This window comes from Yamadazyma tenuis, chromosome 2 (genome assembly GCF_029203305.1).
Source record: "Yamadazyma tenuis chromosome 2, complete sequence".
NCBI lineage: Eukaryota > Fungi > Ascomycota > Pichiomycetes > Serinales > Debaryomycetaceae > Yamadazyma > Yamadazyma tenuis.
In genome coordinates, this window is record NC_089462.1 from 795,466 (window position 1) to 821,538 (window position 26,073).

A 26,073-nucleotide genomic window follows, 5' to 3' on the forward strand; every position below is an offset into this window, starting at 1 on the left:
CAATTAATGATTGAACAAGAAAACAAGCCATGCATGTGTTTTGCACCAGCTATTTGATTCTTTACGATTAATCCTTGTAACTAGCCAATTTCCTTTTTATCATGTATATAGTTAAATAAACTATTCTTTCAGAACCTGTACTTCAGTTTCTTCTTATACTTTTTCTTCGTAGACCCGACTTTAAACTGGTAGTTTCGAGGGATGGGGATTTCCACTGGTAAGTCTTTGGACAATAGCAAGAAGCAAACAAGTACCGTCAAAAGGACAAAGTTCACCAATAAAAGTTTTTTGTAGAACGAAAGGTCGTTTGCAAGGTTGGATATTACTTTATTAGACTCGAATAACTTGAATTGATTAAACTGGTTGATTTTGAGCATCTGTTGGTTGAAGGTTTGGTTGAAGTTCCACAAGAGCTTGTCGAGGTCATGTGACTGCTCCATCTGGAGCTTTCTGAATGAATCTGATAGGAGTCTGCTTTGCTCTTCGATGTAGAGAAGCGATAAACTCGCATTGGATTCAAGAAGCGAAAGCCGTTTGATGATGTTTTTGAAAATCGAGTCCTGTGGATTGTTGGTGGCTGTGGATTCCTCCTCCACCACTTCACAGTACTCAGGAATGCTGTTCAAAAATTCGTTCAATCCCAAATATGGTAAAGTAGAGTTGATTTTGCACTCATCGGTTTCAACACTTGGTTGTTCAATGGTTTGCTCCTTGAACTCCTCCAACATCGTCTTACCATAGACTTTGACCAAGGATATCGGACAGTAGAACTCGCTACCATAGTGCTCCAAAATCTCTATTTTGATGAACTTGGCCCAAATCAACGGATTGATGATCTTGAACTTCTGCAAGGTCCGGGAATTCGACGCCTCAAATTCCCCCAACAGCTTCCAATTGGTATCCTCATACCTCTCATTGACGCTAACTTTGAAGCGCTTGAAGTTGGAGCTGAAAAACTCAAAGTTCCCGATTTCGATCAAATCGATCAAAATATCCTGGCACAACTCGATGATGAGAAACTGGTCTTTTGTGGAGCATTTGTTGACAAGATAGCTGTCTTTGTTTTCCATCAAAATCGACTTGGACTCCTGGGCACCCTCGTTTGTCTTGACGACTTTGGCAGCACAGTCAATCGATGCAAAGTTGAATCTGTTCTCGTCATTCTTGACCGGCAGGATCTGAGAAGTGTTCTTGAGGGTGGGGTCACTTTTGATTTTCAACTTCTTCCAGCTCTCAAACGACATGAACTCAGTGCCATTATCACACATGGCCACTGTCGCCCACATGACCACTAGTAGTAGTGTGATGATATGTTTCATGGTTGGTGGATTGAGATTCGCAGCGACCAGTGAGGAACAGTGCGACTCCGAATTATCTCTTCTCCAACCGTGAAAAATGATCAGGACATTGCCGTTGACAGCCAGGGCACCGGTGGCATCGCTCAAGAAGCCCAAGGAACTCACCACTTACCGCCGAGATCTCAATGGCAACTATATTCATGACGATGAGGGCCACTCATACTTTTATTTCCCCGACTCGTACGTCGAACGAGGGTTCGACATGGCGGCTGGGTTCTCCAAGTTCAACAAAATCCCCGAGGCAAAGAACTTGGGCGACTTCCACGCGATCCTCGCGGCCCTCGTCAAGCACGAGCAGCTGGTGGGCGCCCGGGTCGAGTGTGACGTGATTGCATTCCGAGGAATTATGACCAAATTAATGACATTGCCCATCGCTCGCGACGACTTCAGTCTCAAGGTCCTCACATACGGCGGACACATCATGATTAAGAACAACGACGAGTTTGAGCTCACGCGGCGCACCGCCAACACACCCACCGATCTCGGACAGAGACTCGAGTACTCTGGGTACAAATTTGAAAAGTTGGTGATGCTCCCCAGGCCATGGAGCGAATGTTCGCGGGCCACCATCGAAAGCAGACCCACGCAAGAGGTCAACAACTACGAGCAACTCATCAGCGTGGTGCGCACGGGCATTGGCAAGACGCGCATGGTGTTGGCGGGTGAGGTGGATGGGATCTTTGACTACAAGCCGGTTTCAGACCTGAACTTGCCCCACTACATCGAGTTGAAAACCAACAACTTGATCACCAATGAGCACCAGATGAAACTGTTTGAAAAGAAGCTCTACAAAACATGGGCACAGTGTTTCTTGATGGGGATCAAGAACATCGGGGTCGGGTTCCGAGACGAGTCCCTTCACTTGAGAAACGTGGAAATCTATGAGGCGGACGAGATACCAGCCATGTTGAAGGACAAGATCAACTGTGTGAGCTCGTTGAAGTTTTTTGGGGCGTTGATGGAGTGGTTGAATGAGTTGGATAAGACCGTCACTAAGAGCTATACCATGAGTTTTGAGAGTGGGAAGGTGATGTTGATGGAAAGTCCGTTGTCGTTTGAAAGCGAGTTTTTGACGGAAGAGTTTAAGCGGTGGAGACAGTCTTTGGCGTAGCTTCGGCGGCAACTCCGCTACCAATAAGAATGGTACATTTATGCTTACCCATATTCATCGGCCACCCGGAACCAATGTCTCCACTCTGGCCCATTCCTCCCTGCAGTTTCCCCAGATTTCAGACGTTCATATGAAAATGCGCGGGCGTGAAAATCAGTAACGGCCACGGCCACAGACCCCAAACCCGACACCGCCCTAATCAGATCTCCTACAAGTATATCAAACCCACCAACAGCGGCATATTGTTACTTAGTCATCAATACCCGCTTGTCCCATTTTAGACCTTTTCCCCGATCCCACTAGTGGTTTTTACAGGTTCACTGGGGTTCCTCGGTTGAAGTGGCCAATTAGCGACTGCGAAAATTTCATTATTCATAGTCTGTAATCCCCTCTTACAATTGATATAAATACAACCTAATCCCCCTTAACTTCAAAAAACACCTTATTTATTTTGTTATCATGGCTCCTGTTTTCACCAATTCCAATGGATGTCCAATTCCTGACCCATTTGCTACCCAAAGAGTCGGCAAACACGGTCCCTTGTTATTACAAGACTTTAACTTGATTGATTCTTTGGCTCACTTTGACAGAGAAAGAATTCCTGAAAGAGTGGTTCACGCCAAAGGTTCGGGCGCTTACGGGGAGTTTGAGGTGACTGATGATATCACCGACGTGTGTGGAGCGGCGTTTTTGGACACCATCGGTAAGAAAACCCGGGTGTTCACCAGATTCTCCACTGTCGGGGGCGAGTTGGGCTCGGCTGATACCGCCAGAGACCCCAGAGGTTTTGCCACCAAGTTTTACACCGAAGAAGGTAACTTGGACTTGGTGTACAACAACACGCCTATTTTCTTTATCAGAGACCCCTCCAAGTTCCCCCACTTTATTCACACGCAAAAGAGAAACCCCCAAACTCATTTGAAGGATGCCAACATGTTTTGGGACTACTTAACCAGTAACCAGGAAGCCACCCACCAGGTGATGTTTTTGTTCTCAGACCGTGGAACCCCAGCCAGTTATAGGGAAATGAACGGGTACTCGGGCCACACCTATAAGTGGTCCAACAAAAAGGGCGAATGGTTCTACGTGCAAGTGCACTTTATTTCTGACCAAGGTATCAAGACTTTAAGCAATGAGGAAGCTGGTGCTTTAGCAGGTTCTAACCCCGACTATGCTCAAGAAGATTTGTTTAAGAATATTGCTGCCGGTAACGGTCCTTCCTGGACCTGTTATGTTCAGACCATGACTCAAGAACAGGCCAAGCAGGCACCATTTTCGGTGTTTGATTTGACCAAGGTCTGGCCTCATAAGGACTACCCCATGAGGAGATTCGGTAAGTTTACCTTGAACGAAAACCCCAAAAACTACTTTGCTGAAGTTGAACAAGCTGCCTTTTCTCCAGCTCACACCGTTCCTTACATGGAACCAAGTGCGGATCCAGTGTTACAATCAAGATTGTTTTCGTATGCTGACACTCACAGACACAGATTGGGAGTCAACTATACTCAGATCCCTGTTAACTGTCCTGTCACCGGTGCCGTGTTCAACCCACATATGAGAGATGGTACCATGAATGTGAATGGCAACTTGGGAGAACATCCAAACTACTTGGATACTTCCAAACCACTTGAATTCAAGCAATTTGGCTTACAAGAAGAGCAAGAGGTTTGGGAAGGTGCTGCTTGTCCATTCCACTGGAAATGTGAAGATGACAAGGACTTTACTCAAGCCACTGCTTTGTGGCATGTGTTGGCCAAATATCCTAATCAGCAGGCTCACTTGGCACATAATGTGGCTGTTCATGTTTGTGCAGCCGATGCCCATATTCAAGACAGAGTGTTTGAGATGTTTGGAAAAGTCCACCCAGACTTGGCCAATTTGATCAAGAAGGAGACCTTGGAGTTGGCCCCTAGAAAGTAGGAGTATTTAATAATATAACTGATACGAGTATATAAAAGCTGGGGATCGCGTAGATTTAATAATGATCTGAAAAGTTGCGAGGCACTTCATGAAATCGTACATTTAACTATCAAGTTGATCATAATTTGGTGGTGTTGCACGAGGCACACGAACAAGCGCTTCCGCACTTGCAGGAAGTTCCACAACACCCAGACGAGCTGGACGTTGAGCTGGAAGTGTTGGAGGAGGTGTTCTTTCCGCTCATAGTTGTAGTTGAAAACCTGAGAGAAATCATCGCACTTTTATAATTCGAGCCTCGCGGATCCAACTTCCGCATTGGGAACACACTACCGGTTATCAGCATTAGTGGGACGATGTGCCAAGGAGAAGTGACTAAAACTAAAATGTATAGAGTTTAAAGTGAATAGGTCATGTGATCACCAAAAGTAATTTGAATGTCACCACCTCCCTAATCATTCGTTGATCTTGACCCATTGAAAGAAAAGCGCTGTCTACTATCATTAGTTATCACCAATTGCAATCTAATTTCGTGTAGAGGTAATACTAAACCATTCGACGGCGCCGCCCTAAATATGTTCTCTTCGCGGTAGCGTCGTCTTAGCCAAAAATGAGAGTGCTCTCAATAATGAAAAGTTGATACTGGAGAAGGCACATTCACGAGGCGGTTATCCAGACGTTTTGTATATGCCTGTGCACGCCTCAAACGGTCCAGGTGAAAATGCAAATATAGAAGTCTCTACCCCAAAGCCCCAATTCAAGTCGAAGATCTCTTTAGGGGCTCTGGTGGTGGCGCACCGCCTTCTCGCACCGCCTTCAATGCACCGCGGCCACACACCGCCGAGGTCACGGTCAAAACGTGCCTTAGCCAAAACTGAGGCTGGACTTGGGGGATTGATGTCCTAAACATTCCACCAGCATCTGAGACCTCGTCAACAGCCCGGCCAACATTGACACACACCCAGGCCCAATGACGTCGAAGAATTTTGACAGATTTCCTGCACCTCCTCGTTGACGATCCAATACATTTCCCCTTTAGTACCAAATGTAAACCCAGCCCAGTTTTGATCTCTGCTGACTCCGTACTGCCCCTTAAACCAGCACTGATTATTTTGGCGGCTGGCGTCCAGCTCACTATTTTTATATTTAGAACCCTTTCATTGATTCGCTCGGGTATATAATAAGGTGGAAAGACTTTGATCTCACAAACTTAATTCCATCAACTTAAAATTAAAGAATGGTGAACGCTATCAATTACGCTGTTACTGATATTTCCGGAATAGCCTCTGCTGCTGCTGCTGCTGGTGAAGGTGTTGCCTCTGGTGCCGTTGCTGCTTTTACTGCCGCCACCTCGGCCGCGGTTGCGGCCGGTGAAGACGCTGCGTCCGCCGCTGTGAGCGTTGCTGGTGCTGTAACCTCCGGTGCTGCGGGTGCTGTCAAAACCGCCACCTCTGCTGGGGCCGCACTTGGTGAGGCCGCCGCCTCCGACGTCGCGAGCGCCGCCGAAGCAGGTGTCACCGACGCTGCCTCGTTGGCCAATGCCGCTACTGCCGCTGCTGCGTCCTTGGTGAGTGATGCTGTTTCCGGTTCTTCTGACGTTGACTCAGTGGTGGCCGACCTCACGTCTGCTGCCGAGTCTGCTAAAAAGTCGGCCGACCCCTCGTTGGACATTTCTGCCGATGTGGCCTCGGCTTCGTCGGTTTTTGCTACACACAGCACGAAGGTCGCTACTTCGTCGAAGCATAGTTCTTCATCTTCCACCGCGTCGTCATCTAATGCTGCTTCTCCTACACACATCGATGGGGGCAAGTGGAAGAGCGCTGCTGCCATCGCCGCCATTGTGGGCTTCAGTTTTGTCTTCAATGCTTTGTAATGAATATTATGTATGTATAAAAATGAACGTTTGGATTTATGGTAGACATTTTTTTGCAGTCGCGGGTCGCGAAATTTCTTAGCTAATATGAACCGACCAGCGAGAGTTCAGGTGGATCCAAGCTCGTTGCCCGATGATAGGCCACCACAGACTGGCAATGTGTTCAACGTATGGTACTTGAAGTGGTCGGGAGGTGATGGCAGTAAAAATTACGAGAAACTGCGCTTTCGAGTCGATATCACTCGAGACTCCGGCCGCACCAAAGCCAACAAGTCTTTGACCTCCACCATATGTTTGTACTTTGGGCGTGGCTGCTGCTACAGAGGCAAGTCATGTGACTTTCTCCATCGGTTGCCGTGTGAAACGGACTATTTCCCGCCCACCCAGGACTGTTTTGGTAGAGATAAGACGTTTGCTCATCGCGATGACATGGATGGCGTGGGAGCTTTGAACAAGATAAATGACACCATCTACGTAAGTGGGTTGCATCCCGGTGATCACACCGAGAGTGTGCTCCTGAGGCACTTTCTGGAGTTTGGCAGCATCGCCAAAATCAAGGTGTTATACAATAAGAGTTGTGCCTTCATAACATTTAAGCACGAGTTCGAGGCTCAGTTTGCAAAAGAAGCCATGCAATGTCAATCTTTGGACGATAATGAGGTGTTGATGATACGATGGGCAAACGATGATCCGGATCCCACCAGCCAGGTGGAAAAGAAGAGGAAACTCGAGGAGATCACTGTGAATACTGTGAAGAACTTGTTAAATCGTCAGCAGCAGGAGCATGAAGAATCAGAGACAGAGGATCCAGAGATCGTGGAGCCTGAAGAGCCTGCGAGTCCGGAGCATGAACCAGGGCAAAAACTACTTGAGCATTCTATATTCAACCAGAACTCATTGCTGGTGCTATCCAAGTTGAAAAAGAGAAAAATGGATATGAAACCTAAAGATCCTCCTAAAACACTTGACTTACTGGGGTACTCCAGTGATGAGGAATAGACACTAGTCTTTAATGGTCTGATTGCGATTCACAAGGAATGCAGGCAAATTCTTCTTGAGAAACCGTCTCAAATCAGGAAAGAGTGGCTCATCACCGTCCTCAATAAATGTATAACTATTACCCTTGGTACCGGCTCTTCCAGTTCTACCAATTCTGTGGATATACTCGTCCACCCGCTTGGTCATTTGGTAGTTCACTACTAACGACACATTTGCAATGTCAATTCCTCTTGCAGCCACATCGGTGGCTACTAGGATGCGGACTCGCCCATTTCTGAACTCATCAATGGACCTTTCTCTTGCCTGCTGGGACTTAGATCCGTGAATGGTGATATTCTTGTAGCCTTTTTCTGCCAACGAGTCGGAAAGCTCCTCGACCGTTTTGATGTAATTAGCAAATACAATAATCGAGTATACTTTGTTTCTTCTGGCGTGCTTGTTGATGACTTGGACCAACTTTTCAAACTTCGTATCCATGTACTTAGTCTGAATGAACTCAAATTCCTGGTTGATATTGTCGACCTTTTCGCCGATTTGGCCAATCACCAATTGCACCGGCTTTATAAGATACTTCTTTGTCATCGTATTTATGGAGTCCGAGAACGTCGCGGTGAACATCATAGTGATTCTTTTGTCTAACTTAAACGTTTGTCGGTCAGCTTCGTTGATCTCCGGCAAGTTCTCATAGATGGTGTTCAACGGCTTCTCAAAGCCCATATCTATCATTCTATCTGCTTCATCGAATATCACATAGTAGCACTTGCTCAAATTTATTATTTTCCTCTCAAGCGAGTCCACTAGTCGACCTGGAGTGGCAACAATGATATGAACGCCGTCTTTGATGGCCGATATCGTCTCTTCGTAGCTGTGTCCACCAATAATACTCACCGATGTGAGGTTTAACGCCAGGCAGAACCTAGTTAACTCAGTGGTGATTTGGTTAGCCAATTCTCTGGTGGGAGCCAAAATGACTCCAAGAGGTTTGTTCAAGTTGAACTCTTGAATATGTTCATACTTTAAGTAGTTTTCCTCGATAGAGAGGATGTAGTGCAAAAGGGGAAGCACGTATGCAAGGGTTTTACCGGACCCGGTTTCTGCAATTCCAATAATGTCTTGTTGGTGGGTTGCAATGGGGATGGAAGCTCTTTGGACGGGAGTAGGATCGGCGAACTTCAGCGTCTCGAGAATGTTCACGATGGACTTGTCGAGGACAGATTCACCCCACGACCTTATGGGATGGATCTTGGTGCCCTTGGTGATGATGTTGAACTCGTCTTTCAAATCTCTCCAGTCTGACTCAGACATCTCCTGTAAACTCTTTGCTGACCAGTGGACAGACGGTGGTGGAAGAGTGTCGTCAAAGTCGTCAAGCTCTAGTAGAGGTGTGTAACCGCGAGAGGTATCATCTGACTGGTCCCAGTCGAAATTGAACTGGGTTTTTATTGGTTTCTTGTTTTGGGTGATGATAGTTGGTTCAGGTGTAAGTTGGTCACTTTGAACCACCAGTTCGATTTTCTTTGGCTTCACCACAAGTTTGGCTTCCGGCTTCGACACTCGGTCGCGTTTCTTGATGAACCGTGGTGTGTCGTTTTTGACTAGCTCATCTATGGAAATAGGCCTCGTCATAAGTGTTTGTAAAATTCGCGATTCTATCTAAGATCTACTTGAATAGCGAATATACGCAAGAATTAAAAAGATCACAGCTGCACCAAGCCCGCAGGTGATAGAGAACGTCTCCGCGTAGCATCCCGATCCTTCGGTGCACACGTATTCACCCGCATCATTGTACTTTGAATGGGCATCATAAATGTGTCCGAACATCGAAGACATGAGGGTCAAGCCAAAGGCAGTGCTGGAGTACATCAAACCCCAGATGAAACTGTAGTTTTCCATGTTAAAAATGTCGGAGATGATCACCGGGTAGCAGGTGAAGCTGAACCCGTACGCGTAGCCGATAATGGACGATACCACCAGCAAAAACACATTGGCCCCCAGGAGCGAGGCCGCGAAATGGTCTAACTTGAGGGTGTTGAGAAGGTGTCCTACAAGCATAATGCACAAGCCCATCACCAAGTTCCAATGCCTTTGACAGTGTAACTTATGGACCAAGTAATCGCTCTGGGGCCCCGATGAAAGGCGGCCGAGGAACGAAAACACCGCTATAAGTGACACCTGAATCGCTTGCAAATGGTGCAAGTCGATCAGATCATCATCATAATAGTTGTACACGGCCTTGACCACAAACCCCACCTCGAAAATGTACATTTGTCCCAAGCCCTGAACAATGGAGAATACCACGAAATGGAACCAGAAGATTGGGTGTAACAAGGAGTGTTTTAAGTCCTGGTGCTTTAAATCTACTTTTGCAGCCACTTCGTCTGCTGACTCCGAAGGAATTAAATCAGGTGTTTGCATGAGACTCACCTCATCTTCCAGCTCGGACTTGGACTTGTAGTGGCCCTCTACCCGAACAAACAAAAACCCAATGAAAATCATGAGACCGGTGCTAATATGCAAATAGTTCAAGAAACTGGCGACATCTCCGTCAAACACGCGACTGGAAAGATACAGGTGAAGCAACGCTGAAATGGCAAACAGCGCTATGGTGATGCTCTGGGCCGTTCCCTTGAAGTTAGGGAACTCGATGGCCACCGCCTTGATGGCGCTGAAGTACCCGGCCGTCGATCCGATCCCTATTAAAAACATGGCTGTCACAAGGCTCGATACGGAACTATGTGCACCTGCCAAGTACAACTCATATAACCATTTATAACCCAGAAAAACACAGACACAGCTGATCAACATGGGGATCTGGGTACCGTAGGTGTCTGTCAAAATGCCGCCGAGAAGTCCTCCCACAGCAGATCCTATCACGGTACTGATATTCAAACTGGACGATTGGCTGGTGGTCAAATGGCACTGTTCTGCCAACTGGGTGGAGTATACAGAGTAGGCAAAAAGGGTACCGCACGCGAGTGCCACTGGTACAGAACAGATGAAAATGAGCCAGTGATTGGTGGCAGGGAGTCGTTTGTTAACAGCCACCAATACATCGTGGACAGCTCTCATGTTGATTGTAGATTAGATTAATTAGGTGCGCGAAGTGTGGAGCCGAGCGAGGGCCTCACTGTGGGACTCGCACGGATGGGGTTGGAGTCGTGTACAGACGAGTACAAATTTTTCGCAGTGCAGTGCAGTTTGAGTGAGTGAAAAATCTTCGACGAAACTCACCATATAGTAATACTATTAAATCAGTTCCAGCATGCCTATTGATCCCGAAAAATTAGCCAAGTTGCAAAAATCCTCGTCCAAGAAGGTCGGTGGTTCCAGAATCAAGGCCAAGAAGGTCATCAAGGAACAAGATGATGTCAAATTGATGGAAACCTTGGGAAAATTCAAGGCCACTAAGATCCAAAACGTCACCGAAGCTAACTTCTTCAAAGATGACGGTAAGGTTTTACACTTTAAGAGAGTTGGTGTCCAAGGTGCCAATGACTACAACACTTTTGCTTTCACTGGTTACCCACAAGAAGTTGAAGTTACTAAGTTGATTCCAGACATTTTGCCACAATTGGGAGCTGAAAACTTGGAAATCTTGAGTCAGTTGGCCAAGCAAATCCAAGAAGGAAGAACTCCTCAACTTGACAAGGAAGGAAACTTGGCTGCTGACGATGAAGAAATCCCAGACTTGACTGAAGGACAAAAGTTCGACGAAGTTGAGTAAGTTACGAATCATGTACTTGATTAATAGGATAATACATGTAGATAAGCTTTCTGAGTACAACCGTGTAGTGCCACCTCTAGCTTTTTATTGTTTGTGTGATTCCCCCTGTTTTAGTGGGTGTATGGGCCGGATACAGCAGATTTGCTCGCTCTCACAATTTGCTTTCTCGCAAACCTCCAATCATGGCCAGATCCTTCTACGAAGACGACGAGGTGGTCATTACCAAACCCGGCTACAATGCCGAGATCTCCAAGGACTTGAAACAACAACAAGGTGCCCATGGCGATGTTTCACTTGTCAAAGGTATGACTATTCGGACGGTACCCTATTTAGAGTCGCTGTTGAACAAAGCCAGATTATATTTACATGATAAACTCTCGGTAATTGAGGCCGAAATCGACACCCAAATCAGTGCCACCCGCAATGAACTCAATACCTTAAGCACCAAAGTCAGCACCCTGATCAAAGACCCGGTGTTGCCCAATATAATCTACATTTTGACCCTCACTTTGACTGGATCCATTTTGGCCAGTAAGTCTTCATTGCCCACCCGGTTTCTTGCACCTACATTGTTTGGAACGGCATCCTTTGCTTACTATATGCCCCAAACCTTCCAGGGAACCAAAGCAAAGCTAGTATATTTTGAGTCAGAAAAGTTTCCCGAAGTGTTTCAACAACAATCCAAGATCTTGAAGGAATTGGACAACCAGAAGACACAATTGGAGGCCACGTTGGCCAGTACTGAAACCAGTCTAACTACAGTGGTTCATGATGCTAGAGTATATATTTATGACTTGTTCAAGTAGCTCAGCTGGCTAAGATATCGTAGGTGGTATAGGATAATGCACACGCACCAATGACAAGGAGTCCGTAGTTCAGGTATGCCAAAACAATTCTCCGTCTGATCTCGGCGGGGGACAAGCCTTCGCCAATGACACAGCAGCTTCGCAAATGCAACATCGGAGGATACATGTACACCAACGGGATACAGGCAAAACATCCCACAAATGAAACAAACTTGTCCAAGTTCTTCCCACCATACAAGGCTATAATTGCGGTCCCAATAACAAAGGATGCTCTAAAAAGGTTCTTGAGCCATTTTATGGTCAACGAGTTCTTACCGGTTCTCACAAACAACTTCAGCTCGATCAACCGGATGGCCGGGAAGATCTGAAGTGGGGTGGACAACAAGATGGCCAACGAGTACAACAACTGGATGGAAATCACAAACACCGAGTCCTGCGGCAAGTTCAAGAGGATGACGGTCTCGATGTGCTGCCCGTATGTCACATAGCCCAAGGTCCCCACCCCAATCATGATAACGGATATGGTGAGGATGACTTGAAACAACACTTTGGGGAAATGGTTGGGGTAAATCATTGATTCCTGGATGGGAATAATCAAGCCGATTCCCTCGAATGCAAATATGGCGATTCCTATGAACATGGAAAATTCCTTCTTGTTGAAGAGGAACTGAATGCCGTCACCCACAGCACCACTGTTCTCAATGAACAAGTCAATCAAAATGAAATAAATAATCGTCACCAACCCAAACAATATAAGAAAGTTGGCCAACACTGCCACAAGCGACAACTTTGTGATGTCTCTAACCAACGAAAGTGGGATCAACACAAAGAGCTGCCCCAAAATAAACCACTTGATGTCCAAGTTGTCGAGTCCAATGGCATTTCGCAAGAACGCTTGGATATTTTGAGACGTGAACACAATGTACGTAGCGATAAATCCCACCTGGGAGATGACAATTGACGTGAAAATCAACTGCTGGAGCCATTCACCGTAGAGCTTGAGGCCCATATCTCCAAAACTAGGAAGTCGAGTCGCCTGTTTGCTGTGCACCAAGATCAAGTAACACCAGTACGACAAGACCCCGAAAAACATCAAGGTGACGATGGAAAATACCAATCCTCCGTTGCTGAATCCGCGGGGCAAAAACAACACGCCGGTGCCTACAAATGCCTTCACCAATAGAAAATAGGCCTTTGTGTCGGTAGCAGTGCCCTTTGGGTTGATTAAAGAGTACGACACACCATCGTCTTCATGTGAAAGTAGCGGTGCTTCTTCATCCACGCCCCGGTATTTTCGGGGCAAGTTGGGCTCGTAGTGGCATGCGATGTCGTCGTCGGACTCCAAGTCTTCACCGGCAAAATGGCCATATATGCTCAAAAACTCCACAAAGTTTCTCGTGAACAAGCTGGCCTGGCGGGTGTTTGCACTGTTCTTCTTGTTGAGAATGAACTCTCTTCTAAAGCCACCGGGGGTGTTGATAGACGAGGCCATGGATCCTCTGCGGCTAGTTTCAAGCTCAGTAGACGATAAACTCCTGGTTCTTCCCGGGCGCTGGGTCTTGTTGTCTACCAACTTGTAAATGTCTCTGGTAATATCGCCACCTTGAGACTGGATTTGGTCTGTGTGTAAGTAGCGGTTGATATGGCCAATGGTTTTAGAGTGGTCGTCATCGTCAGATTGAAGGAACACATCATCAGAAAGCTGTTTAAGACGGGGGCTTCCAGCGGTGTAAACCTTGTCGGTGAGATCATCCTTGGACGACGAGTGTGACGAGCCTGAGTCGACGGCGGAGTCTTCTGCACGTTTCATGAACTGAGCATTGGTAGAAAACGAGCTGGGACCTGAAGCAAAACGAGGTGATTGGGAAATAATCGGAGACGATGAGAGCGGTGACCTGGTCAACTTGGCGATGCTGCGTCTACGATTGGAGTCGGATATGGATCGCGGCAGTGACATATGCAATGGTGGTACTTTTGAAAACAAACAAGGAGTTGGAGCCGCTTTGTCTTGAGGGTTGATGCAGCTTTGCGCGCGCAGGGAGATAATCATTAGGCAGTAATTTTATCTATATATGAAGAGATGAGGATATGTAGAATTATGCTTGAACAGGGTCGCTGACGGCGGCGGCCTTCTGACACCAGTAAGTGGCTGGCTGGTTGCTGAGTCCAGCATCGGCGAGCTGAGCCATCTGGTAATAAGCATCAGGTGAGTTGGACTCTTTGATGGCTCTCTCGCACCATTTGAGAGCTCTTTCAGGATTCGGTTGTGGAATGTGCTTGCTCTCACCGTTGGATCCACTCAAGTACCACCTGCTCAAGCCTATCATAGCGTCTGGATTACGCCTGAATGGTAATGGCGAGCTGACAGCTTTCAAGTACCACTGGATGGATTTATGGGGGTTTTTGGTCCGGTTCAACTCACCAAACTCATACACCCGGCCAAGCTTTACGAGTCCCACGGGATAGTTGAGCTTGGCAGACTTGTTGTAGTATGACAACGCCTTACCGTAGTTGACGGGGACGATTTCCAAGCACTTTTGGATAAAGTCATCTTCAACCGTCAAGTCACCAGGGTATACCCCTTCATAAACCTTACCCAATTCGTACGAGGCAGAGGCAATGATCTCGGTCAACTCCTGCTTGTCGTCGTCGTCGAGCTCGGTTTTTTCCACCTCGATGTTGCACAAATCCCGTAAGATCTTTATGAACTTGTGGGATCTGATGGACGGAATATTCAAGTACATCAATGCCATCTTATAGATGGCCCTGTTATAGCCCAACTTGGCCGATTGCCGGTAGTAGATCAACGCCTGGTCGAAGCCATTGTTGACTTCGTACTCGTAAAGGTCTCCAAGAACATAGTGGGCTTTAAAGTTGCTGGGATTGAAGATAATGGCTCGTTCGTACCAGGCAATTGCTCCATCGATGTCCTTTTGCATGCCAAAACTTTGCTCGTAGAGAGTGTGGTAGTGGTGGGATAAAATGTTGGCGTACACTAAGCAGATGTCTGACCTGATGTCGTCAGTGAGCTTTTGGTTGGCAGAATCGACGTCTCGAATGAGCTTAACAATATGCTGACTGGCCGACTTGATGAATAACTCCTTGTTGGCGGTAGCATCACTGGATGCAATGGGTTCACCTTTGATGTTGATATAAACGTACAACCGATAGTTGGTAGCATTGATCAACATTTTGACCCACTTGAGTCTGTACTCGTAGGACTTGTTTCCCGACGCAATCACGGCTCTGAGATTGGTGAACAGCTGAATCTTGTGTTGGATCTCGGGGTCGTTGACTAGTGATCTTTGCATTCTCGGAGGGGCCAATCTACTGGTTCCCATTTGTTGTGGCATGTGTGCCGACTGGGGATTCAATGGAGGAGACATCAACATGGGGTTGGCCATCATCAAGTGCCGGTTATCGGCCATGCTGCCGGGCATGTTCATGTTCATGTTCATGTTGTTCATGTTCATGTTGTTCATGTTGTTCATACCGCTCATGTTCATATTGTTCATATTGATAGCATTCATGGGCATCATGTTGGGGTCTATGGGACCCATTATCGACTGGTGTTGGGGATTGGAGAATGGGGATTCAGGAAGTGGTATCTTGTGTTTCTTGGACTTTCTGGACTTGGACTTCTTAGGATTCTTGGTCTTTTCAGGAGTTTTAGGGGGGACTGGAGGTGCAAGGGGCGATGGAGTTCTTGCTTTGAATGAATCAGTGTTTTGTGGAATCACTTGTGTATCCATGTCTTCTGGTGTGTTCTTTTGTGGTGTACTCATCTTTTGCACTGGCTGCAAAATCATTTCTGGTGCCTGGATCTCTTTTCCCACTTCGCTCTGGATTGACTTGTTGGACTTGTGGCCAATACGGAAATTAGCAGACGAGCCTGAGGCAATGGAATCAAAAGACTTGGCCGAAGCACCCGAATCCTGGCGTTGTGGTGATTGTTCTGTTGGTTCTAACCCTTGCACATCCATCTCCTCAACGCCCTCGGTTTCGGAGTCGTCAACTTCGTTTTCATTGGGCTTGAAGTTGCAACCCAAAGAAACGTTTCTTCTGTGAGAGAACTCCTTCTGGAGCTCCTGTGAGGGTACAGAAGCGTACCGGTTGGATTTGATGGTAGACATGCGGGAGTTTTTGATTAATTGATGGCTGCTTTGAGAGAGTTTTGACAAGGTTCTTTCCAATGCTGCTTGGCGTTCGGAATTATCGAGGTTGATGGGGCTGATGTTTTCGGGGGATGTGGGCAGAGCTGGGAGTTCCGGTGGGGTGAGAACGGGTTCAGTGGTGGTATTGGGGTCGTTGTTTGTATTTGTTGTGTTGTTTGTGTTCATGTTCATGTTTCCCATCATGTTCATCATGTTCATCATCATGGCATTCATGTTTGGATTGTTCCCATTGTTGTTCACTCCATTGGAGTCCGTTGGTGTGTTCATTGGATTACACATGGCGTTCATCATCATCTGGTAAAACATTTGCATCTGTGGGTTCTGGCCCATTGTGTTCATTTGCACCGGGTTCATTTGGCTCATCGGGTTCATTCGCATCGGGTTCATTTGCATCGGGTTCATTTGCATGGGATTCATTTGCATCGGGTTCATTTGCATTGGATTCATTTGCACCGCATTCATATAAGGCATGTATCCGTACATGCCGCTGCGGTACATGTTAGCATAGTAATCCTGCCACTGACGATACACGTCCAGCTCATCGTCCGAGTCGGCCGAGTCGGAAGACTCTTCACTGCCATCACTATCACTATCTTCTTCCTCGCTCTCTTCCTCACTTTCCTCTTCTTCGCTACTTTCAGGTTTATACCACCTGGCCTGTTGCTGCTGGGCATACCAATTATAATAATTGGCCTGGTTCACAGGCAGAAATTCCATGGACCCGTGCTTGTTGAGACGGGCATCTGAAACATCTGTGTGGTTGGTTTTATAGCTTGCAGCCGAAAATTCACTGCCACTAACTGAGGACGTGGTGGTGAGTGGGGGGTCGGGGGCCTTAAACATCTGCTGAGATTTACCAAGAGGAAAAAAAACTGTATTTGAAGGTTTGGATGTGTGTGCACAAGCTATTTGCTATTTTAGTACAAACTATAATTATACTATTTGTATTGCCCTATTAGTTCGATATCTAAACAGACAAATTGCTGCGAAATTTTCTCACAATGCAGCAAACGCATTTAATATAAGCCATGCACTGGGTAATGGGGTGGACAATGGACGGGAAGGGACAGGCACTGTGGGAGGGGTGTATGGGTTATACACGTGCAAGTGGCGGTACGGTACCAGGTGGTGTGGGTACCAGGTGGTGTGGGTACCAGGTGGTGTGGGTACCAGGTGGTGTGGGTACCAGTTGGTGCCGGTGCCGGTGCCGGTGCCAAGGTGCCAGGGTGCCAGGGTGCGGGTGCTGGTGCAACCAACCTTCAATGCGCCCCAAAGTTATTTTGAGAGACTTGACGTATGCAACCGTACCCGTTGGTATTGCAGTAGATGCACCACACCTGTTGCTTAGCACAGGCCTACTATATCAAACGTCGTCTCTTCATATAATAAATACCCTAAATATGCTACATTCGTTAATCGTAAGCCTTTATAAGCCTATGTGGTGGGACCAAAGTCCAACCAGTTCCACTGCTTGTCGTGGGGATCAGTCATAATCTCGTCATGCATCTCCAACACCTCTGGCTTTCTGGCCCCGTCCTTGTCGAGGCCTATTGTAAAGTTGTCTGTTTGAAACAAGTTCATGTTGAGCAACCGGTCTATTTCGTCGTCCTTATCAAGATCCATGTCCGGATTCAAGTTCAAGTCGTTGAAAAGATTGGTGTTTGTGTTCAGAATCACCGAATCGTTACGGAATGATGGGAGCGACTGGGATAAGTGATCGTCATTAAAGTGATTGAAGCCTTGCGAAGGGTTCATGAGGGTGTTGCCAAAAGGATTGGAGGCCGAGAACGAATGCAAGTTTCCCGCATTGGTGGTGGGCGGCACCTGCTGGGCCTGGGGAGGTGGTCCCTTGGCGGCGTTTCCATGAAGGGTGTTGTATAAATTTGAGTGCTGCTGTGGGTGTATCGGTTGATTGGGGCTCTGCTTGGAGTTGGTATTCAACGGCCGCAACACCCCGTGCAACTTGTAAAAAAGCCCGCAGGCATTGCACAACAAGTCGCCGTTGTTGGACTTACGCCAGAGCGGGGTGGTTTTGGTTTGGCAATTAGAGCACTGAAGAAGCTTTTTAGGGCCGCCAAAGGCCACCTCTTCACCAGGTGACTTCTTCGACCCCACGCTCTTGGGTGGCGTGATGCTCTGGAAGCTGTTGGAGGTGGTGGAGGGGCCAGCGGCCGGGAACGCGCTACTGGCGGTGTCAAAGTCGTTGAGTTTATAGTCATTTTTCAACGAGCTTTCGAGCGAATTGATGTAGGACGACAAAAAGTTGCGGTTGGACTTGAGCGACTCGGGTGGGCTGTTCTTGAATGGTGGGGCCGCCGACACGGTGCCTGCGGACCCGGCGCTGGTGCTGAGAATCGACCCGCCATGGTTGGATCCGCCATGGGGGTAGGAAAGGCTGGGAGGAGACGGGTTGATGGGGCGGGCACCGGTGGTAGCAAACTCGTCGCGCTGGCCAATTCGACGGATGTGCGCCACGTAGTCGAAGTCTTCGCAAGTGGGATCAGATGGTCTACGAGAACTCAAAACTTTGCGGTTTTGGATCCGCCAGGCCATGTTGGAGATCCGCTTATTGTAGGGCAAATAGTGCTTCCGCTGGTACATCTTGAAGATGTTTATGGACGAGTTATCCATGTCATCGACAAGGTCCTTGACGTTAATGGACGAGTTCTTTTCCATTGGCTTATAGGTGAATTTACTCTTTGTGGGCATGTGAACTGAGCAAATGGGAAAGCCGAGGGAGGAGGAACAAGGGATATAATGGAAGTACGGGCTATGGGTACTGTTTGTGTCGGTATGTTAATGGGGTTGGAGGATATGGAATATTCAATAAGTTGTTCAAGGATTAGGGAAAAACACCGGTAAATTAATTTATTTTTTGTGCCCCCTTTGGGAACCAGTGAGTAATATAAGATTTTTGGTTGATGGTGGTGCGCGCACGCACGCCCACTCCGTATGTTTGCGGGTCGGGAGTTAGCAGCTGAGAGATTGCCGTTTAAGATGAGAGGGGTGGCGATGGAGATGTTGAGTTGCAGGTGGTTACGAGTATGGTAGGATAAGAGGGATGGAGTTAGGTCAAATTGGACCGTCATTGAACAGGTGTATGGTAGTTGAATGGGTGGGGTGCACAGGTAAGAGGCGGGTTACTTAGACTGTATAAGAAGATGAAATGCACAGACCAGACGGTTTTGAAGACCACTAGGAGTGCATACTATGTGCATGTTCCGCAGATCTTTGCCTTGGTCGACACGACGAGGGTAGGGGTTGGTGACAAGTATGGGTTAGAAGATGGAGGACAAAAGAGGGGGTTAAGAGTTGAATGGGTTGTATGGAAGTTATGAGTATCTATTACTGGTAGTGAAATTGCCGCATTCATATTTGATGGTGGGGCTCGCCTGGTTATGGTTCGCCTGCGACCGTTGAAACAAATGGTTGGCGGTCGGTTACTGATTACGGGGATACGAGGTATATGCAGGCTTGATGGCCTAATTGGGAAAAGCCCCCCGGTCCCGAACCGCCAGTTGTCATCTTCCGCTGCCGTGAATCCGCTGTTTTTGGGGCCCACAAGCTTTTTGAGGGTGGTAGGTGCACGTAGGGACAACAATTCCTGTCATCAAGGCTGGTAGGTGCACACTGGGACCAACAGGTCTCACTGTCTACACCATCTTTTAAATCGGCGCGATCAACTACTTCTTCTTCTTCGATGTCTGATAAAGTTAGAGACGCTAATCAATACACCTATTTAAAAACAAAGTACCAGGGGTTGGGAACGCCAGACCTGACCCGTGACCTGTTTGTTGCCACTGCCCGCAAAGACACTATCGGCGCCATCGTCCAGCACAAGCCCCTCTTGAACTACACATCGCTAGCGGCTAACAAACCCCCACAAACCCATCGTCAAGACCTCATTCGCAAGATGGCCGGTGCTGGCGCGCTCCCACACTAGTTTCCGCCCAAGAGCGGTGCGGTCGCCGACCCCACCGACTCCTCCTGCACCACGATCTGGTCTTTCAACTTGGGCTTGAGCAAAATGGTCCCCACGCTAATCACCAAAAGCAACCCACTGATAATAAACCCAAAGATCCACTGCAATGCCACAAACTTGGTGAATAACTGATTCAACGCCATTCCCAACACCAAGTAACTCAAGCTGAATCCAACCGTATAATCATTGAACAACGTCAAAAACACAACCCCAATGATCAAAAAGTCCCAGATAAAAATGTTGGCAAGCACCCGAGCCACAAAGCCGGTGGAGTGGACCATCAAGGCGCCGTTCCAGAAAAGCACAAAAAAAATCCACGACAATGGCAACGACCCGTTGGTCAAGTTGATCAACAAAAAGTTCTTCAACGGCTTGAACGCATATATTTTGTAGTTGAGGTAGTTGTTCAAAATCACAAACAACTCGATGATTACCACGATTTCACTAACCACATACCACCGGAACCGAAACAAAAGACTCCAGATGAACGTGAAGGTGTTGAAGGAAATCAAGTTATGGGTGATGGCAAGGGCATTGGTCTCACTGCTGTCGACATTGACACTGACCACCCGGTTAAGGTACACGAGCTGTACCAAGTAGTACACGGCCCAGTACACAATCATGAAGATAAGAAAGTTCAGGAACGGTGTGGTGCTGATTTCTCCGCTCAATTTGCCGTAGTTGAAGAGCAATTGAACGTTTCCATACGCTGAGAGAAGAAGTGAGCCAATGCTGACCACCCGGTGTTGATAAACATCATTGTTGGAACTCATAGTGGATGTCAAAGTAGTTTGGGGAATTTTTTTCTGGTGGAATGATTCTTTTGAACTTCATTGCTAATGTTCGTGACACAAAAGGATATTCTTGGGAGGGGCCGAGATTGAATTTTGGAATTTTTGGTGGGGACTTCCAGGATTTTATGACAATTCAATACTACAACTTCACACGTGTACACGGACTGACATCCTCTTTCTCAGAGTACGTCAAGTTACTCACTTATCACCTACCACATGCGTGGCTGCGCGTACGTCTCAGCCCGCGGTGCGCAGTCGTCAGTCCGCCCTTGTCGCGAGACCTCGGTCGTCCGTGCACCAAACTGAAAATTTTTCTACATTTCAATCCTTCTCACACACAAAAAAATTTTTCTACTCATACCAACAATGCCATTCGACAAGTTCCAAAAGTCCTCTGCTTACCACTCCAGATTCCAAACTCCCTTCAGAAGAAGAAGAGAAGGAAAGACCGACTACTACCAAAGAAAGAGATTGGTCACCCAACACAAGGCTAAGTACAACACTCCAAAGTACAGATTGGTTGTTAGATTCACCAACAAAGACATCATTGCCCAAATCGTGTCTTCTCAAATCACCGGAGATGTTGTGTTCACCGCTGCCTACGCCCACGAATTGCCAAAGTACGGAATTGAACACGGTTTGACCAACTGGTCTGCTGCTTATGCTACCGGTTTATTGGTTGCCAGAAGAGCCTTGCAAAAATTGGGCTTGGACGAAACCTACACTGGTGTCGAAGAAGTCGAAGGTGAATTTGAATTGACCGAAGCCGTTGAAGACGCCCCAAGACCTTTCAAGGTGTTTTTGGATATTGGTTTACAAAGAACCACCACCGGTGCCAGAGTGTTTGGTGTTTTGAAGGGTGCTTCCGACGGTGGATTGTATGTTCCTCACTCTCCAAACAGATTCCCAGGTTGGGATATCGAAGGTGAAGAGTTGGACGCTGAATTGTTGAGAAAGTACATCTTTGGTGGACACGTTGCTGAATACATGGAAGAATTGTTGGATGATGATGAAGAAAAGTTCAAGTCTTTGTTCAAGGGTTACTTGGCTGATGAAATCGAAGCCGATGACATTGAAGAAATCTACACCGAAGCCCATGAAAAAATCAGAGCTGACCCATCTTTCAAGCCAACTGAAAAGAAGTTCACCAAGGAACAATACGCTGCTGAATCTAAGAAATACAGACAAGTTAAGTTGACCAAGGCTGAAAGAGATGCCAAGGTTGCTGAAAAGATTGCTGCTTTCAAGGCTGAAAACTAATTTACCTAATTTTGTACAATGTATGAAGATTATCTAACAACTGTAGATATTTGTGTGCCTATACTTATCCTATGTATCCTACTTATTGGATCTGACTCTTTCGGCATCATTCAACAACTTGTCATAAACCTCATCCACAACAGCATTGACCTCATGTCCGCTTCCCATCGAGTCAATCGATTCGGCGTCATCTTCAACATCTGCTTGGCTCTTATGTTTCTCTTCTTCAAGACGAAGGCTTTCAAGCTGCCTTTCAATCTCCACCTGCTGGCTCTTGTCTGCCACCGAGTAAATCTTCTCCAAACTTACCCGATCGTCATTGATCTTATCGATCAACTCGGTGATAGACTCAATCCCCTTGGCTCGAATGATCGCATCTCGTAATTCTCCTCCTGAAGGTAAGACATTCAAGGTCGGCAACGACTTGTGATCTCTCTGGGGCTTCTTGGGCTCCTCTTTTGTTTGATTCTGTAAGTCGGTGCTGCTGTTGTTCCTTTGTTGCATGAAAAAACCCCATCGGTGGAATTCACCTTCTTCAAGTTCCTGCTCCTTTGCGTGAGTGGATGTCTGGGAGATGGACCTCATCAAAACTGGTCTTCCGGTTAGGTAGTCGATAGGGAACGTCTGGCCTTCAGAATCGGATTCCACCACCACTTGATGGGGCTGGAACGTTAAGGACTCGTTGTTGGATTGGAAGTATCCCAATTTGTTCAAGGTCTCGGTGTTACGAGGGGACAAAATAGGTCCACTGGTGATCAACTCGGTGGAACTCTGATGCATCAATTCCTTGTCACCCAAATCAATGGTGGGAAGACCGTCCTTCTTGCTCAATAAAGAGGTGGATTTGGACAATTTGGTGGTGGGGCTGGCGAGATCTTCGTCAACCGACGGCGATGGGCTCATTCCTTCGGCTCCAGACTTACTGGCTTGTTCCTCAAATAAATGAACTAGTTTCTCCAATGAGGCGTCCAATAAACAAAACCTCAACAAGCTTTCTTTGCCTTCGAGAGACAAAGTTCCGGTGTTTCGTTTGTCGAAAAGAGTATCGATAGTCTTGTGGATACCTTGTCTTAATTCTCTGGTTCTCTCGATTAAAGCGTTGGAAATGATGTTGTTCAATCGTATGTCCTCCACCTTGTTGGAACTGTTTTCATTTTCACTTAACAACCTTTCAGCCGTTTCCATCAATAAGGATCCGTCAAACATCAACTCTTCTTCCTCTTGGTCCTTGGGTCTTTGGTAGTCCTTGGATGTTCTTTGGCCAGTGGAAGGATCCACATTGATCAGATGATCCATGTTTCTCATGAGGTAGAACGCCATTCTCTGGTTGAGTTGGTCACTGATCAAGTCGTAATCGAGATCAAGAGCAAAAATCGAGTTGGACTTCTTGATAGCATTATATATGGATGCAGCCACCGAGTTGTTTAAGTTTCTATTTCCCAAGAGAGAGATGTGAAGCAACCCATTTACCTTGGGGAGTATTTCACTAATGGCAATCATCGACTGGCTGGTCAAGTCATTGAGGTCAAAATGGATTCTTTTCAAGTTTTCAAACTTGGGCAAATATGCATTTAGTTTGGAAATGATCCCTGGAAACAAGTCGGGTAAGGAAGACAAGTCCAAGAACCGAAGAGTCTTTATCTTTGTCAAAGCCTTTAGTAACTCCGCAGTTTCCTCAATATTGGACAAGTTGGTTTGGTACAATGAGAAGAATATCAACTTGACATTACTGTGGTTGAAACAGTCCGTAAAGTACTTCAATTGGCCCTGGCTAAGATCATTGAATGCAACGTCAACTCCCACACATTTGCAGTCTGGGCTCTTCAACCATTCACACACCAAATTGGTTTTGAAGCCATTAAGCTCACAACTGGCTATCCCGAGTCTAAAGGTCGATAAATACACAGCCTTCTCAACCAACTCCTTGAACACTTCGTCCGTCAACTTACACCCGTTGATCACCAACTCCTCCGTCCCTCCTCTCGTGACCAACGATTTGGTGAAAAGATCCCAGTTCATCGAGGACCGGATCAAAGAAGGCTTCAAGTCACTCTTGATTCTCTGCTGGCTGATATCGAGTTTCTTCACCGAGTGGTTTCTCGATAAGAAGCTACAGAGATACTTCCATCCGGTCTTATCGATGGGCACGTTCCTCAAGGAAAGCTTTTCGACCGACTTGTTATACGCCAACGACGCTAGAAGATGCTTGAGCATCTCGGTGGTCATCGTGACATTGTCAAAGATGACGGTGGTTATGGGCACAATGGCTATAAAGTCACTGAATGACAAGATATCAATGAGGGTAGGTTTGGGGTTCAAGAGCTTCAACACCGACAACGGCTTGGACTTGTTCTTCAACTGCTTCAAGGTAGCAGGAATCGGTAGGATTTCTCTCAAGTGGCAGCATCGAGTGTAAATCTGCTCCAACGTGAGGTTCGACACATCCAGGTGGTAGGTGTCTTCCTCGAAATGCTTTTCGTGCAAATGCAACGGTTTATCGATCTCGATATTCCTGGCATCTCCAAAATCCTGACCCTCTGACGATACTGGCTCCTCATCCAACTCGGAGGCCCCACCCACGGTTTCCTCGGTGGTTATTTGGCTGAGCCGGGGCTTAATTTTATACTGGCTCACCTCAAAAGCGATGCGTTTGGCAGAAATATGGGCCTCCTGGGCATGTTTTTCAGCCTCAATCAACGCTCTTCGCTGGGCCTCCACCGCCAACGTCAACTCCTTGTCGGAGAACTTGTTTTCACCCGCCTTGGTGCTGGAACAGTCATTGAGCGAGGTTCCCTGCAATAACCGCGGCGGTGGCGCCGTCAAGTCCTCAGGAATCAACACATTACCTTTCTTGGGCCGTCTCAGAGGAATCTGTTGTTGGGGGTCAAAAAGGAGTTTGTCGATGGCGAAGTTGACGCGCTTCAAGCTCACGCCCTCTAGTTCTTTAAGTGGACTCTTCTCCTTGTGGGGGTTCTTATTGAGCACCAAGCGCGACAGGCCCGGTGGACAGGTGCTGGACTGAGAGGTAGCAGATGAGGTGGAAGTCCGTCGTTTGAAGAACGAGTTGAACGAGTTGGCAGACGATGAGAGCTTATCGGCAGAGCTGGCCACCTGTTCCTGGACGGAGTTTTTGCGTTTAATGGGAATACCGCTCAACTCGGCTGGGGGTTTGGCGTGGAACTGAGAAATATCGTCTTTTCCGAAAAAGTTGGTATTGAGTTTGGGCAGCCCGTCGGAAGCAGGCACCTGCTCATGTGGGCCGACCAGCGTGGGTGACGACGGTGGTACCGATTTGAATTTGGACGAGAGTGAGCTGAAGAGCGACTTTTTGTCCTTTGAGGCGGCAGACGAATTGGATCCTACCGACAGCGACCGAGACCGGACACGTGGGGCGGCAGGCATGGTGGCGAGCGGGCTCACGGGTATCCCGGCGCCAAGCACTCCCGTGCTGGCGGTGTCCAAATAATTGTGTTCGAAACTTTGACTGTACAACGACGTCCCGTCGAACGAGGTACCAGAATAACTCATCAAATTGAACTTTTTTTCCTTGGGTTTTTCCTTGGGTTTTTCCTTCTTGTCGCCCTTGGTGAGCGAGCCTGAACGTGGGCGGAACAACTTGTTGAGTCGGGAACCCAGAGCGTCTGTGGGAGAAATGGCAGGATCTTGAGAAGGGTCTTGGGGAGAGTCCTGTGATGAAGGTGCGGTTGGTGGCAACGACTCAACTGGTTGTTTGGGAGAATCTGTTGCTCTGGAGGGCTCTGGAGGTACAGGCGTCGCTGGCGCCTTGGAGTCCTTAGAGTCTTTCGGGTCTTTTGTGTCCTTTTCGATGTCTTTGTTCAAGTTCATTTTCTTGGTGAGCTTCTTGGATTTGCCTCTGAAGAGCCAGTCCACATCACCATTGGTAACACCGGAGTCGTAGAGGTCGGGGTCATCGACCTTTCGGGCCAATTTATCGGTCGTCGACATGCTAAACCACCGCCGGAGTGTTAATAAGGGGACAGAAGACGATTCAACAGACGATCAGGTAATTTTAAATGCGAGTGCGAGTGCGACTGGAATGAGGTGAGCGGGCGA

General features: G+C 47.3%; 15 protein-coding genes across 15 annotated transcripts; 7 read left to right on the forward strand and 8 right to left on the reverse strand. All coding sequences in view use genetic code 12, as the record gives it.

Annotated features, from left to right (window-relative positions):
• Nucleotides 1–128: 128 nt before the first annotated feature.
• PSN45_001671 (uncharacterized protein) lies at nucleotides 129–1,319 on the reverse strand (the record flags this gene model as incomplete). The annotated part of the gene is made up of 1 exon (XM_006689717.2): nucleotides 129–1,319. The coding sequence occupies one exon, from the start codon at nucleotides 1,317–1,319 to the stop codon at nucleotides 129–131; it is 1,191 nt and encodes a 396-aa protein (XP_006689780.2).
• Nucleotides 1,320–1,395: 76 nt separating this feature from the next.
• Nucleotides 1,396–2,469, forward strand: RAI1 (decapping endonuclease targeting mRNA; the record flags this gene model as incomplete). The annotated part of the gene is made up of 1 exon (XM_006689715.1): nucleotides 1,396–2,469. One exon carries the CDS (start codon nucleotides 1,396–1,398, stop codon nucleotides 2,467–2,469), a length of 1,074 nt encoding a protein of 357 aa, XP_006689778.1.
• A 459-nt stretch (nucleotides 2,470–2,928) lies between these two features.
• Nucleotides 2,929–4,389, forward strand: CAT1_1 (catalase A; the record flags this gene model as incomplete). The annotated part of the gene is made up of 1 exon (XM_006689714.2): nucleotides 2,929–4,389. One exon carries the CDS (start codon nucleotides 2,929–2,931, stop codon nucleotides 4,387–4,389), a length of 1,461 nt encoding a protein of 486 aa, XP_006689777.1.
• A 1,234-nt stretch (nucleotides 4,390–5,623) lies between these two features.
• On the forward strand, nucleotides 5,624–6,259 carry PSN45_001674 (uncharacterized protein; the record flags this gene model as incomplete). Its single annotated transcript, XM_066157707.1, has 1 exon — nucleotides 5,624–6,259. One exon carries the CDS (start codon nucleotides 5,624–5,626, stop codon nucleotides 6,257–6,259), a length of 636 nt encoding a protein of 211 aa, XP_066013804.1.
• An 87-nt stretch (nucleotides 6,260–6,346) lies between these two features.
• CWC2 (Pre-mRNA-splicing factor) lies at nucleotides 6,347–7,258 on the forward strand (the record flags this gene model as incomplete). Its single annotated transcript, XM_006690347.1, has 1 exon — nucleotides 6,347–7,258. The coding sequence occupies one exon, from the start codon at nucleotides 6,347–6,349 to the stop codon at nucleotides 7,256–7,258; it is 912 nt and encodes a 303-aa protein (XP_006690410.1).
• Nucleotides 7,259–7,261: 3 nt separating this feature from the next.
• Nucleotides 7,262–8,884, reverse strand: PRP28 (mRNA splicing protein prp28; the record flags this gene model as incomplete). Its single annotated transcript, XM_006689712.1, has 1 exon — nucleotides 7,262–8,884. The coding sequence occupies one exon, from the start codon at nucleotides 8,882–8,884 to the stop codon at nucleotides 7,262–7,264; it is 1,623 nt and encodes a 540-aa protein (XP_006689775.1).
• Nucleotides 8,885–8,911: 27 nt separating this feature from the next.
• PSN45_001677 (uncharacterized protein) lies at nucleotides 8,912–10,327 on the reverse strand (the record flags this gene model as incomplete). Its single annotated transcript, XM_006689711.2, has 1 exon — nucleotides 8,912–10,327. The coding sequence occupies one exon, from the start codon at nucleotides 10,325–10,327 to the stop codon at nucleotides 8,912–8,914; it is 1,416 nt and encodes a 471-aa protein (XP_006689774.1).
• Nucleotides 10,328–10,520: 193 nt separating this feature from the next.
• Nucleotides 10,521–10,982, forward strand: EGD1 (Nascent polypeptide-associated complex subunit beta; the record flags this gene model as incomplete). The annotated part of the gene is made up of 1 exon (XM_006689710.1): nucleotides 10,521–10,982. One exon carries the CDS (start codon nucleotides 10,521–10,523, stop codon nucleotides 10,980–10,982), a length of 462 nt encoding a protein of 153 aa, XP_006689773.1.
• Nucleotides 10,983–11,164: 182 nt separating this feature from the next.
• On the forward strand, nucleotides 11,165–11,788 carry PSN45_001679 (uncharacterized protein; the record flags this gene model as incomplete). The annotated part of the gene is made up of 1 exon (XM_006689709.1): nucleotides 11,165–11,788. The coding sequence occupies one exon, from the start codon at nucleotides 11,165–11,167 to the stop codon at nucleotides 11,786–11,788; it is 624 nt and encodes a 207-aa protein (XP_006689772.1).
• A 1-nt stretch (nucleotide 11,789) lies between these two features.
• On the reverse strand, nucleotides 11,790–13,745 carry AVT4 (vacuolar amino acid transporter 4; the record flags this gene model as incomplete). The annotated part of the gene is made up of 1 exon (XM_006689707.2): nucleotides 11,790–13,745. One exon carries the CDS (start codon nucleotides 13,743–13,745, stop codon nucleotides 11,790–11,792), a length of 1,956 nt encoding a protein of 651 aa, XP_006689770.2.
• Nucleotides 13,746–13,884: 139 nt separating this feature from the next.
• On the reverse strand, nucleotides 13,885–16,806 carry PSN45_001681 (uncharacterized protein; the record flags this gene model as incomplete). The annotated part of the gene is made up of 1 exon (XM_006690344.2): nucleotides 13,885–16,806. One exon carries the CDS (start codon nucleotides 16,804–16,806, stop codon nucleotides 13,885–13,887), a length of 2,922 nt encoding a protein of 973 aa, XP_006690407.2.
• A 591-nt stretch (nucleotides 16,807–17,397) lies between these two features.
• On the reverse strand, nucleotides 17,398–18,672 carry PSN45_001682 (uncharacterized protein; the record flags this gene model as incomplete). Its single annotated transcript, XM_006689706.2, has 1 exon — nucleotides 17,398–18,672. The coding sequence occupies one exon, from the start codon at nucleotides 18,670–18,672 to the stop codon at nucleotides 17,398–17,400; it is 1,275 nt and encodes a 424-aa protein (XP_006689769.1).
• Nucleotides 18,673–19,902: 1,230 nt separating this feature from the next.
• On the reverse strand, nucleotides 19,903–20,718 carry PSN45_001683 (uncharacterized protein; the record flags this gene model as incomplete). The annotated part of the gene is made up of 1 exon (XM_006689705.2): nucleotides 19,903–20,718. The coding sequence occupies one exon, from the start codon at nucleotides 20,716–20,718 to the stop codon at nucleotides 19,903–19,905; it is 816 nt and encodes a 271-aa protein (XP_006689768.1).
• Nucleotides 20,719–21,105: 387 nt separating this feature from the next.
• On the forward strand, nucleotides 21,106–21,999 carry RPL5 (60S ribosomal protein uL18; the record flags this gene model as incomplete). The annotated part of the gene is made up of 1 exon (XM_006689703.2): nucleotides 21,106–21,999. The coding sequence occupies one exon, from the start codon at nucleotides 21,106–21,108 to the stop codon at nucleotides 21,997–21,999; it is 894 nt and encodes a 297-aa protein (XP_006689766.1).
• Nucleotides 22,000–22,077: 78 nt separating this feature from the next.
• Nucleotides 22,078–25,965, reverse strand: PSN45_001685 (uncharacterized protein; the record flags this gene model as incomplete). Its single annotated transcript, XM_066157708.1, has 1 exon — nucleotides 22,078–25,965. One exon carries the CDS (start codon nucleotides 25,963–25,965, stop codon nucleotides 22,078–22,080), a length of 3,888 nt encoding a protein of 1,295 aa, XP_066013805.1.
• Between the last annotated feature and the right edge of the window lie 108 nt (nucleotides 25,966–26,073).